At 40.5% G+C, this 13687-nt stretch overlaps 1 protein-coding gene and 1 long non-coding RNA gene across 3 annotated transcripts in view; one reads left to right on the top strand and one right to left on the bottom strand.

Moving 5' to 3' along the window:
* Window positions 1-13687, top strand: part of LOC148145998 (uncharacterized) — an 83181-nt gene that overhangs the window by 67169 nt on the left and 2325 nt on the right. The gene's annotated exons all lie outside the window — the stretch shown is intronic.
* Window positions 7294-13687, bottom strand: part of cabcoco1 (ciliary associated calcium binding coiled-coil 1) — a 134642-nt gene continuing 128248 nt past the window's right edge. For both annotated transcript variants that reach the window (XM_043712316.2, XM_087999112.1), the window contains exon 8: window positions 7294-7692. In XM_043712316.2, coding sequence (XP_043568251.2) covers window positions 7618-7692 — 75 coding nt within the window. In that variant the 3' untranslated portion in view covers window positions 7294-7617. The remainder of the gene's footprint in view (window positions 7693-13687) is intronic.

Raw genomic sequence — 13687 nt, 5'->3', positions numbered from 1 at the left:
ATTGGGTATGTTATCTGCCAGTGTTTTTTGCGAGGTCTTAAGCACCGAGGGTTTTCAAATCAATCACACTGGGTGTGACTTGAATTAGGTATAGGCTGGCGCAGGTAGAGATGACTGACTGCTTCTCCTAAAGGACAGTGGTTGGATTCCAGTAGCATTCCAGTAGCTTTTAGGGTTCAATTAAATATGCCAGCTCAGAAGGTACCAGATTTGTACAAAGCACTGGCATGAAGGACAATAGTTCAAGTGCATCATTTTTATCAGTTCAGCACTAGCTGAACTCATGACTGAGGTGCTACTGTAGTGCCATAAGATAGGTGGGGAGGTGGTGTGGGGGTCAGGCTTGCAGTCCCTGATTTGATGAGTAGAGTCTGGATTTGAGAGTACAGGAGATGTGGGAGGAAGGTGAAGGGTGATCTTATAGGAAGTTGCCTCTAATGGGCACAGGGAACCCACAAAGGAGATTCCTCACAAACCAAACACCAAACCTCGTAAAACAAAGAACTGCAGATGTTGTAAACTAAAAACAAAAACAGAAATTGCTGGAGAAACCCAGCAGCATCTGTGGAGACAGAGCAAAGTCAATGTTTCGAGTCAAGTGGGCCTGGTAAACTTTCATACAGATCGGAGGCAGGCAGATAGATATTGGTAAGTCTGCCTTCAAACCTGCTGGCAGAGGAGCGTAACATGATTGTGAGATCTTGCTGTGTGTAAATTGACAAACAGCAATACAATAATGATCAAATAATCTGCTTAATGGTGTTTTTTGAGTGACAAATGTATTCCAGGTCACAGGAGTCAGCATCCTAGCTCTTCTTGAAGGGTGTGCTTTGGGGTCTTTTAAGTCCACCCTAGAAGGTAGACTGATCTCCAGCTTAACACCTCGTCCGAAAGACAGTACTTCCCTCAGTCCTACACTGGCAATGCTTGTCTATTTGCTGGTCTCTGGAATGGAATTTGAATTCTCAACATTATGACAAAGAGTGCTCCCACTACCCCACAGTGGAGCTGAGTACCAGAATTAGATGCTGGTTTGTTCTGACACACGTTTGCTCCCAATATCATTGCATCTCATAAATGACACACATTCACTATTTGAACATAATCTCAGATTTCAGTTTGCTATATAGATTTACAGTAGAGACAGAAATGCACCTGGTTAACTATGAAACAGTGCAACACAAGAAAAGAAATACATTTTTTACGTTATACAATATTTTACTCATCTACAATTTAGTTAATACAGGAGATCTGTGTCTCAATCCCAGTCTAGACTAACTTCCCACATCACTGTTCCCAGGGGCAAAGACAATATGCCTGTCTGGTCTGTGGGAGAGAGAGGGACAAATCTCTTCCCCGACATTGTTCCATATGCCTCCTGGTGGCTAGACTATGGAACAGCATGGGCAATGAAAATCTTTCAACCAGAGTACAAAACTGATGTGGAGAAAATGTTAAATTAATAATACAGAAATTGGGTATAAAGATCAAGATTGCATTATCTAAAAGATGTGTAACATTCAAATCAAATATATTTGATGTAAACTCAGAATAAAAATAGTATGGATATTTTGAAAAACTGAAGTAAAGCCAAAACGTAATTAATATTATTGTACTTAGATGGTATCATCTGTGGAAAGAGAAAGTGTGTTTAAGGTTTCAGGTTGATGACTGATCTCCAGACCTGGAAAGTATTACAGATTTTCAGATTTTAAACAAATGTAGGGGCAGTAGCAGATGAAGGAACAAAAAGGAAAATTTTATGGTGGAAGGTGAACAATTAAGTAGGAAATGGAGGAAAGGGTAGGCAAAAGGTAGTAATGGGACTAGTAAAGAAATACCCAAAATTTGGGTTTAGAGAAGATGTAAATGGCAACAACAGAGTCATCACCTACATCTGTACAAAAAAAGAGAGAACAATGGTTCAATGCTGAATCTGAAAGGTTGTAAAATGCCTAATTGAAAGATACGGTGCTCTTTTTGAAACTTCCATTGAGCACAATTAGCATTGTGTAGGAAACCAAGGTCAGAAAGGCCAGAGTGAGACAGACAATTAAATCAACATTGGAAAGTATGAGGGATGGAATGGTAATAGTGGAATGAAAAGGGAAAGGGATTACATGGGATGGGGATAACATGGGAAGAATTGAAATGGCAATGGGAGAAGATGGTATGAAAGGCGTAGCAGGAGAGGAGTAATTGAGATGATCAAATTGGTTAAGTATACTAACTTGACAGCAAATGTTTTGCAGGCTTCAGCTGTGAATAAATTTTGGAGCTGCATTTATTTAACTGATTTAATTTGCAATCATCAAAATGAGCAGCAGATGGCACCATTACAGCATCTTCATGTCATGTTCTGATTGATAGGTAATTTTGGAATACAACACACAGATGAATGAAGTTCAGAGGCTGTTTTCGTTAGAGAGAAAAAGGTTGAGAGGTGACTTAATTGAGACATACAAGATAATCAGAGGGTGAGATAGGGTGGACAGTGAGAGCCTTTTCCTTGAATGGTGATGGCTAGCATGAGGGGACATATTTTTAAATTGAGGAGTGATAGATATACAACAGATGTCAGAGGTAGTTTTTACTTAGAGAGCAATAGGGGCGTGAAACGCACTGCCTGCAACAGTAGTAGACTTGTCAACTTTAAGGGAATTTAAATGGTCATTGGATAGGAATATGGCCGAGAATGGAATAGTGCAGGTTAGATGGGCCTCAGATTGGTTTCACAGATCAGTGCAACATTGAGTGCCAAAGGGCCTGTATTGCGTTGTAATGTTCTATGTTCTATGCCTGTATGATCAATACACCTGCAGTGTTTAGCATTTGACAGAGAGGAAACATCAGGGACTCCTGGCACACTTAAGGCAATGTATCTGACCCCACTGTTGATGGAATATTTAGTGAGTGAAATAGAAGACTAAATCATGCATGCTGTAGAGAGAACAAAAGCTGTGGTGTTTGTCCATTTATCAAACTAAGCCACTCTACCACCCTCTGTGAAGGTCGTTTCATCTGGAACTGTGCTGCTATATCCTAACTTGCAGTAAATCTTGTTCATTACTAATTAATTAGCTAATCTGTATTTAAAGTTTTCATATACATGTTCAAATCCCTCTATGGTTTTGCCTTCCCATGTCTTTGTAACTTCTTCCATCCCTACAACACCTGCATCTCTGAGATATCTACACTCCTCCAATTCTGGCCTCTTGTAAATCCACACTCCCAGTCACAAAACCATTGGTGGCTACAGGGCCTAAGCTCTGGAAATCGCCTTCTGACACTGTTAAATACTCTTTACACCTAAAACAGGAATGTACTTTTACATCTCTCTGCATTTCTACCTTACTCTTTCTTTTAAAATACTTTATCTCTGACCACAGCTCAGTGTCTGATTATACTTCTGGACCTCATCTGGAACTATCTTATAAGGTGCTACATAAGTATATGTGATCTCTCATTTCTAACACAATTTATTGTGGATAGTACAAGGCATCAGTTGCAACAGCATGCTAACATACATTATAGGATATCGGCTAGAAAGAATTCAAGCCAGCTATCTACCGCATGTGAAATTTAAAGTGAATCACGTGTCTGGGAACTTCCAAAAGATGAATTTTAATTTAAGTAAAACTTGATTTAATAAGAAGTTTATTGAATTAAATTTTAGGTTTACAAATTAGATTAAGTATTTTACAGAATTCATGTTCAATGAAGTAAACTTGTAAAATTAAATGCCTTCAATGGAGTAACTTTGAAGATGTAAAAGAACACCGCTTGTGGTTTCCGAGATTGTAAAGTAACCTTGATTTGAATGATTAGTTAATATTTTGCTTGAGTGTTCCAATATGGATTTGCATATCAGCAAATCATAAGGACAATGATAAACAAAGGCACAAGGTGTGTGTGATTTCCACTGTATTATCCAGCTGGGCAAGGGTCTGAGCTGGGGGTGCAGAAGTGGAGAAATTCACCTTGCATCAGTTGAAACCCACAATTAAATGCAAAATGTCAGCTTTTTTTTGGAAAAACAATTCCAACTAAGTACTGAAACCCATGCAGAAAAACTTAATATTTGTAAATTACTTCAAATTGGAACAGGTTTCACGTCACTAGTGGTGGCAGAGAGATTTACTTTGCCCCCATGAACTGGGTGATCGAAAACTAGCTAGCTGTGTTCTGGGTCCCTATAGCCTCTGCGAATGCCACAGACCCAGGTCATGATGGAAAATCTCACCTATAGTTTCAGTGAATGTCAACAGATCTGTATTTTAAGAATTACTCACATATTTAGCCACCCTTACTATCAACATTCAAATGGCAATATCTTGGTGGTCAGGTTTGTTAGTGCTACAAGGGAGGGTTTAAACTAGATTGGCAAGGGAGTGGGATCCTCCACACCAGGGAAGCAAGTCTGAGGCTAGAAGGAGATACAGTAATCAGAAATAGTAAATTGAAGAGACAAGTCAGGCTGGAACAAGACAGAGTGAGGAATGCCTGTTGGTTAAATTGCATTAATTTCAATGGAGAGGGCTGACAGGTAAGGCCGATGAACTTGGTGTGGATAGATACGAGGGACTGGGATATTATAGCCATTACAGAAACACGGCTAAGGGAGGGTCAGTACTGGCAGTTTAATGTGCTAGGATACAGGTGCTTTAGGTGGGACAGAGTTGATGGAAAGTGGGGAGGGGGAGTTGCATTTTTGAAAATGGCAAGTATCACAGCAGTAATCAGAGATGAAATAACTGAAAGATCATCCAGTGAAGCTTTGTGGGTGGAGCTAAGAAATAAGAAGGGGATGGTAATGTAATTGGGGCTGTACTACAGGCCCCCAAATAGTCAATGGGAATTAGAAGATAAATATGCAGGGAGATTGGAGAGACTTGCAGGAGCAATTTGTCATAGCAGGGGATTTTAAATTTCCTAACATAGACTGGAACTGCGACAGCATTAATGGTTTAGATGGGGTGGAATTTGTTAAAAGTGTTCAGGAAAGTTTCTTCAAGCAGTATATAGAGGGTCTTACTTGGGAATGTACAAAACTTCCCTTGTTATCTCCATCCCATGGGAAATAGGGCAGGACAGATGACTGAGGTGACAATGGGGGAGGAATAGTTATGGAGAGGGACAAAGGTTTTGTCCTAAATTGGGGCAAGGCGAATTTTGATGAAATTAGACAGGAGCTTGCAGGGGTTGATTGGAGTGGTTTGTTTGCAGGCAAAGGGATCTCTAGTAAGTGTGAGTTCAAGATCTATGTTCCTGGGAGGGTGAAGGGCAAGGTTGGCAGGAATAAGGAAACCTGGATGACAAAAGATATTGATGCTTTGACCAGAATAAAGAAGGCATGGCTCAGGTACAGGCAGCTGGGATCAAGGGAATCCCTGAAGGATTGGAGGGGATACAGGAGATTACTGAAGAAGGAAATCAGGAGGGCGAAAAGAGGGCACGAGGTAACTTTGACTGAGAAGATTAGGGTGAATGCAAAGAGGTCCTTTAAGTATATTAAAGGAAAAATAATAACTAGAGAGAGAATAGGACTCCTTACAGACCAAAGTGGACATTTATTTGTGGAACCACAAGAGATAAGTGAGGTCTTCAATTAATATTTCTCCTCTGTGTTTACTGTGGGGAAAGTTAGTAGTGATATCTTGGGGGTGGTCTACATCACACTGGAGGAGGTGTTGGATGTATTAGAGTGTGTGGAGGTGGATAAATCTCCTGGTCCTATCCAGATATATCCATGAACCCTCCAAGAAGCTGAAGAAGAAATTGCAAGGCCCCTGGCTGATACTCTTGCATCATCATTAGCTGCGGGTGAGGTCCTGGAAGGCTAGAGGGTAGCAAATGTTGTGCCCTTATTCAAAATGGGCTGCAAAGAAAAACCTAGGATCTATTGACTCGTAAGCTTAAAATCTGTAGTAGGTAAGTTACTTGAGAAGATTTTGAGGGATAAGATAAAATGCATTTGGAAAGACACAGTTTGATTAGGAGTAATCAGCATGGCTTTGTGCGTGGGAGATCATGCCTCATAAACTTGTTAGAATTCTTCGATGTAGTGACCAGGAAGGTTGATGAGGGCAAGGCAGTAGACGTAGTCTATATGGATTTCAGTAAGGCCTTTGATAAGGTTCCACATGGTAGGCTGCTCTGGAAAGTTAGATCAGATGGAATCCAGGGGGAGCTGGCAAATTAGATGGTAGGTAGTAGAGGGAAATAGTCGAGGGATATTTGTTGGACTGGACACCTGTGACTAGTAATGTATCTCAGGGATCAGTGCTCGGCCCTTTGCTGTTTGTTATCAATATCAATGTTTTGGATGAGTAAGTTGCAGATGACACTAAAATAGACGGTATCATGGACAACCACCTGATGAAGAAGCAGCGCTCTGAAAGCTAGTGCTTTCAAATGAACCTGTTGGACTATAACCTGGTGTTGTATGATTTTTAACTTTGTACACCCCAGTCCAACACTGGCATCTCCAAATCATATTTGTCCAAATGCCTTTTAAATGTAATGTATCTGGCCCTACCACTTCCACTGACAGCTCATTCCTTAGGAGAAAGTGAGACAAATACATAGATAGGAAAGGTTGAGAAGGATATTTCCAAATGCAGGGAAATAGAGTTAGCATGTATGGACATTTTGGTAGGCATGGACCAGTTTGGGCTGAAGGACTGTGCTGTAGGACTCTGTTTCTATGGCAATGCTATGGTGGTTATGTTACTGTGATAGTAATACAGAAGCTTGGACAAAAGTCCAAGTGATGCAAATCGACAATGGCAGTATGGGAATTTAAATTATTTTCTTTAAAAAAAACTGCTATGAATAAAAGTGATCACAAGAACATGAGTTGCTCCATTGTTCTTTAGACAAGTTCTCCCATCCTTACATAGTCTCATCAAATGGTTGACTCCAACCAAGCAGCTATTCAATTTCATTAGTCGGGATAGGCAATAAATTATAGTGGCACCTACATCCTATGGATGAATTTTTAAAATTGATTTCCACCCAGATATTTTTCAGTCTGACAGTATCCCATTCCCAGCTCCCCCTTCCCATATGCTTTGCATTCAATCTTTCCTCTTCACCATTACCTAATCTAAGCCTTTGCTTTACATTTGAGCAGGACTATTAAAGAAACAGTTCCAGGTTCCAAGGAGTAGGCATCTTGTCCTTTCACTGGAAATAGTCAGACTTGTTCAGGGATGAAAAAACAGTAACTATTTCCAGGATGTGCTGCTGAATTATTGGCAGGGATTTGAATAAAACACATTAACTTCCAAGAACAAAACAAGAACTTGTATTTATATCTGTGTTTAACATGGTAAACTGTTTTACCAGAAGTAGTCTTAATAGGCACCACGTTCAAAGATAAGCCACAGCTTGTTTACATACACCATGCAAAGCCACATCACAGAACACAGACATAACAAACATGATGCATGGCTCCAAATCCTCCCCAAACAATATGCCAAATATCTTTTGGTGAACAAAATGTAGACTTTTCATATCTCCCCTTGCTATTACATACTTTGAAACATAATTAGCTCACAAGCAGCATATCCGGATGTCTACAGTGTTTGGAGACAGATCCTCCTGCCACATGTCTCAGTGCTGGATAAGTTTGTTGATTCTCACAGTGTAGGCTTCTTCCTGTTTCTGGAGCCTTTCATTTATCTCAGTCTGTGGGCGAGATAGAAAAGGGTTAATGAAGAGATTACCCTATATCTCATTCTCGCTTTGGCTTAGTTACAGGGCTTACCGTTGCTTTGACAGTCTCTGCCCTCTCACTTTCCTGTTTTTTTTATTCATGGAGGAGGGTGATCCTGACTGTATTGATGTGATAACTATTTATCTTACAAGTTACACACCCTGAATGTGCATTATATCTCTTGCAAACAGGAGGTATAAGGATGTGAATATTCAAATTAACTATTACTCATGAACTTTAAAAGAGAGATATAAATACGATAACTGATATTCAAGCAAGGCCTGGCAACTTGAAGATAACAAATCACTGCAATTACTCAGAGATCACAAATACAAGCACAACAAGGGTTGATGAGAATAGAAGTGAATACTATGTTTGTGTGCATTCTTTCAAATGTATAAGGGTAGCTGTGCAGCTTGCTCATTGAATCAAACATTGCTTAATTCAAATTCGTTGTTAAAAGAAATTCTACTTATGCTGTTTGATTCAAATCACTTAATTTGTGTTACTGGTTCATTTAATTTCTCTGTAATAAAACACATTACTCGAATTAACAGAAGTAGATTTGTACTACACTTGGTTATGAAACTCTGACAAATCCCAAAGACACATATGTGCTCCCAAATCAACAACAGTAAAACATTTCCTTCTGGAATGTGCCTTTGGAAGGAAGGTCTGGAGAGAGATGCAGCGGTTTTTGTCCCAAACAGCTCTGTGATGCAGAACTCTGTGCTCTACAGGCATTTGCCTGGGACACAAAGTGAGATAAACATCAACTGCAACTAGAGCACCATTAACTCTGTGAAAGACGCTCTTTGGTCTGCCCAAAACCCTATGGTCTTCCAGTGTAAGTGCTTGACTGAATGTTGTAAACTGGCACTTTCCAAGGTCCAGGACTATTTGCTGAGGGACGCAATAAAGCTTGGGGCAGCTGCTGCCAAGGCACATGGGAAAAGACCACTGTCCAAGGTTATTCTGCCAAAGTATTATAAGGGTCTATTCAGTTATAATATCCTCTCCTTGCCTCAATGTATGTAAATAATGTCCTGCATGAGTCAGAAATGCCTTTGGTTTTGCAAATGTAGGGAATTATTAAATTCCAATATTTGTTTCTCTTAATTTGCATAGACTGTGCAGAACTGCTTTCATACCTGTGAATGTAGATAAAGGTATTTTTTATGAATAAAGTATATTTTTGCAATTAAATAAAAGTAAACCTAATGGTTGTACTGATTGGATTGGAATACCAAACCAGAAACTTTTGCTGGGGCAGTGGAACTCAAAAATAAAACTTATAAGTTTATAGAATTGAATCACACAAACCTAGGAGACAGAATAAGAGAGATAAATTGAATGAAAATTATATCAATTTATGTAATAGCTTTGTGTGCGCTAGTTAGTATGACCAGACTTTATACACTCTTCGATAAGATCCAATTCTACAGACGATCAGGTAACATCAGAGTATGTTGGGTTATTGGTAAAGTCAGATTGTAAAAAGTGGGCTTGAGGTTGCATGGTCTACTCTTGCACTGATTTCGGAACCCTGGTATTACTTTGAGCTCAAGGTGAGCTTTCAGCCACATAACCACACACCGACAATTTCTATCACTATAAAATCACTCAACTTAGGGGAGGTGATGTCCTAGTGGTATTATTGCCGGATTGTTAGTTCAGAGATCCAGGTAATGTTTTAGATACCTGAGTTCAAATCCCACCGTGGAATTTGAATACAATGAAAATCTGAAATTAAGAATCTAATGATGACCATGAATCTAGAGCCAATTGTTGGAAAAAACCTACCTGGTTCACTAAATGTCCTTTAGGGAAGGAATCTGCTATCCTTACCTGGTCTGGCCTACCGTGAATCCAGACCCACAGCAATGGGGTTGACTCTTTACTGTCTTCTGGACAATTAGGAATGGGTAACACCCTCATCCCATGAATGAATAAAAAAACTTCCCTTTTGCTCTAGATTATCTGCTTCTGAAACTGTCATTTGTGCTTTTATTACTTGTAGACTTGACTATTCAAGGTTCACCAAGCTGAAGTCATTAGTTCTACTTTTCATAAAGTCGAGGTCATTCAAAACTGCCCATGTCCTAAATTGTATGAAGTTTCATTCACTCATGTCCTTTCTACTTAACAATTTATTTTTCAAGCTCATGGCTTAGAAACACAATGATTTTAAATGTTTAACCTAGTTTCAAATCTCTCCATGTCCTCGTCCTTTTCCTGTCTCTGTGATCTCCTTTAACAATCTCTGTGCTTCACTAATTCTACTCTTTTGACTTTAAACACTCAACCGTAAGTGGCTGTATCCTCAAGTGCCTTTTCCAAAGCTCTGGAACCTGCTCACTACACCTCTCTAGCTCTTTTGGTCTCACTTTGTTCTCGAAAGCCTGCCTCTTTCATCCACACTAATAAACTTCTAATGTGGCTTGATGTCAAACTTTGCTTGAAAATACTTGCAAATTTGATAAAGTGTGGCACTGAAATAAGCACAGTTGGTCAGGCAGCATCCGAGGTCCAAGAGAGTCAATGTTTCAGGAGGACCTTTCTTCAGGATGCTGCCTGACCTGCTGTACTTTTTCTAGCACCATGCTTTATCAATTCTGACTCTCCAGCATCTGCAGTCCTCACTTTCTCCTAATACTTGCAAAGTACCTTGGTTAGTTTTACTATATTATTTATTATTGGCATCCTTGAATTCATATCCGCTGATCCAGGTAGCTTTCTGTGAGAGGCAGTCCCTCCAACAAGTGCCACACATGAAGTAGTTATTAAGTGTCATTGTGGCTTTGTTGTATTCAGAACGGGTGCCTTTTCCTAGACTGCTGTAGTGACTGATTGTCATGATGGTGCAAGCTGGTCCACAGGGGATGTTGCCTGTTTCCTCTGCCATCATCTACTGTCTCTCAGGTATATCGAGAATCGATATTTAGCACCTTCATGTCATACTTGCAAGCAGCATTGGAAGTTCTAGCCTTGCCTGTCTCTGGTGATCTGATTTTCTTAGACGTGCAGCTCTCTTTATCCTGAAAACATGACCAATCCAGAGAAGTTCCCTCTGCTTGATGAGTACCAACATACTTAAGAGCTTTGCCTTTGAAAGGTCTGTTACATTTCTAATTTTATCCTTCCATAAGATGCCAAAAATGAGCAGCAAATAGTGAAGAAGAAAGTTGTTGGGTTTCCTTTTTTGAAAGCTTCATCACACTTCGCAACTGTATGACAAGGTGTTGAGAACACAGATCTTGTAAACCAGCATCTTGGTCCTGAGAGTCAACACCATGTTGTTCTGAGAATGCTTTGTGAGTTGGTCAAAGTAGCAACTGCTTGCTCGATACATATTTGGGTTCTCCATTGAGACAGATCACCTATCACTGTGGACCCAAGGAAACAACTTGCTAACTACTGCCAGGAAGGTGTTATTTACTGTGATAATGAGGAGAGATTGGACAAAACTTGATTTATTTTCACTTGAACATCGAAGGTTTGGGGGGGGGAGAGGGAGGGAGAGAGAGGGAGGGAGAGAGAGAGAGAGAAAGAGAGAGAGAGAAAGAGAGACCTGTTAGAACTGTACAAAATTTGGAGAAACATGGATAAAATGAATAGTCAGAGTCTTTCCCAGGGTAGAGACCAATTACTAAGGGACAGAGAATTAAGGTGCAAGGGGATAAGTTTAAAGGAGATGTGAAAGGCAAGTTTGTACTGGGGAGGGGGGGGGGGGTGGTAAGTGCCTGGAATGCGCTACCACAGAATGTTGAGGAGGTGGATACAATAGCAACATTTAAGAGTTATCTTGACAGATACATGAATAGCAACATTTAAGAGTTATCTTGACAGATACATGAATAGGCAGGCAATAGAGGGATATAGACCATGTAGAGGCAGAAGGTTTTCTGTTTCAAAAGGCATCATGTAGATGCAGTCCTGTTGCCGTACAATTCTTTGTTCTTATAGTAAGGGAGAACAAGCTACAGACATGGGAGAGACAATCTACTAGTCTCTGTAGCTGAATGTGTGTGAACAGTGAAGCATCATCAATTTAGATCAGAGGACCTGTTTCAAGAAACCTTGCATTTTTGTTCTTGCTCTCATTCTGGACAGCTTGTAGCTTACTGTCTGACCTGAAGCACAAAGGGACTTGGGAGTCTGAGTTCAAGATTCTCTTATGGTTAATTTGCAGGTTTAATTAGCAGTTAGGAAGGCAAATGCAATGTTGGCATTCACTTCAAAAGGGCTAGAATGCAACAGCAGGGATGTACTGCTGAGGCTGTATAAGGCTCTGGCATTTGGAATATTGTGAGCAGTTTTGGGCTCTATATCTAAGGAAGGATGTACTGGCATTGAAGGTGGTCCAGAAAAGGGTTACAAGAATGTTCCTGGGGATGAAGGGCTTGTCATGTGAGGAGCGGTTGAGGATTCTGGGTCAGTACTCGATCCGATTTAGAAGGATGAGGAGGGGACCTGATTGAAACTTACAGAATACTCAGAGGTCTGGATAGAGTGAATGTGGAGAGGATGGTTCCACTAGTAGGAGACACTAGAACCCAAGGGCAAAGCCTTGGAGTGAAGGGACAATCCTATAAAACTGAGATGAGAAGGAATTTCTTCAGCCTGAGGCTACAGAGGGCTATGAAGGCCAAGTCATTGACTGTCTTTAAGGCAGATTCTTGATTAGTAAGGGGACCAAAGGTTACAGGAAGAAAGCAGGAGAATGAGGTTGAAAAACATATCAACCACAATTGAATGATAGAGCAGACTTGATGGGCTGAACAGCCTAATTCTGCTGTTATATCTATGGTCTTACGGTATGCAGTTAAATATCCATATCTGTAAGGAAAGTAGAGAAAATACCAGACAGAATTCGAACTACAACACAGTCCTGTCTCACATTATTCTTCACTCAAACTGGCAGAGGTGGAACCCTCAGACTACACAGTGCAATACATATTGTCAAGAAAGGAATAGATGAGACTGATAACCTTTGGTGGACAGTTAATGCTTTAGTGAGATCTACAAAGTAAAAGGAAAAGATAAAGTTGCCATCATCTTATCAGACTATAGAGCTGCTCTCTTGTTACAGAGAGATGACTGGTGGTGGCTTAAACTGAGAGCCACCATGTAGAGAAGAGGTGTTGGAAATTCTGGAAAGGGTGAAAATAGATACATCCCCTGGGCCTGATGGCATTTATCCTAGGATTCTCTGGGAAGCAAGGGAAGAGATTGCAGAGCCATTGGCCTTGATTTTTATGTCCTCGTTGTCTACAGGAGTAGTGCCAGAAGATTGGAGGCTAGCAAATGTGGTTCCCTTGTTCAAGAAGGGGAGTAGGGATAACCCTAGTAACTATAGGCCGGTGAGTCTCACTTCTGTTGTGGGCAAAATCTTAGAGAGAATTGTAAGGGATAGGATTTATGAACATCTGGATAGGAATAATGTGATCAAGGATAGTCAGCATGGTTTTGTGAAGGGCAGGTCGTGCGTCACAAACCTTATTGAATTCTTTGAGAAGGTGACTAAGGAGGTGGACGAGGGGAAAGCAGAAGATGTGGTGTATATGGATTTTAGTAAGGCGTTTGATAAGGTTTCCCATGGTAGACTACTGCAAAAAATACGGAGGTATGACATTGAGGGTGAGTTGGAGGTTTGGATTAGGAGTTGGCTGGCTGGAAGAAGACAGAGGGTAGTAGTTGAGGGCAAATGTTCATCTTGGAGTGCCGTCACTAGTGGTGTTCCGCAAGGATCTGTTTTGGGACCATTGCTGTTTGTCATTTTTATAAATGACCTGGAGGAGGGGTTAGAAGGTTGGGTGAGTAAGTTTGCGGATGATACAAAAGTCGGAGGAGTCGTAGACAGTGAGGAAGGATGTGGCAGGTTACAGCAGGATATAGATAAGCTGCAGAACTGGGCAGAAAGGTGGCAAATGGAGTTCAATGTAGCTAAGTGTGAGGTGATTCACT

The sequence above is a fragment of the Chiloscyllium plagiosum genome, unplaced genomic scaffold, assembly GCF_037043375.1.
Source record: "Chiloscyllium plagiosum isolate Xiang-an unplaced genomic scaffold, Cpla_swu_hap1 HiC_scaffold_22, whole genome shotgun sequence".
Taxonomy (NCBI): domain Eukaryota; kingdom Metazoa; phylum Chordata; class Chondrichthyes; order Orectolobiformes; family Hemiscylliidae; genus Chiloscyllium; species Chiloscyllium plagiosum.
This window is presented reverse-complemented; position numbering and strand designations above follow the sequence as displayed.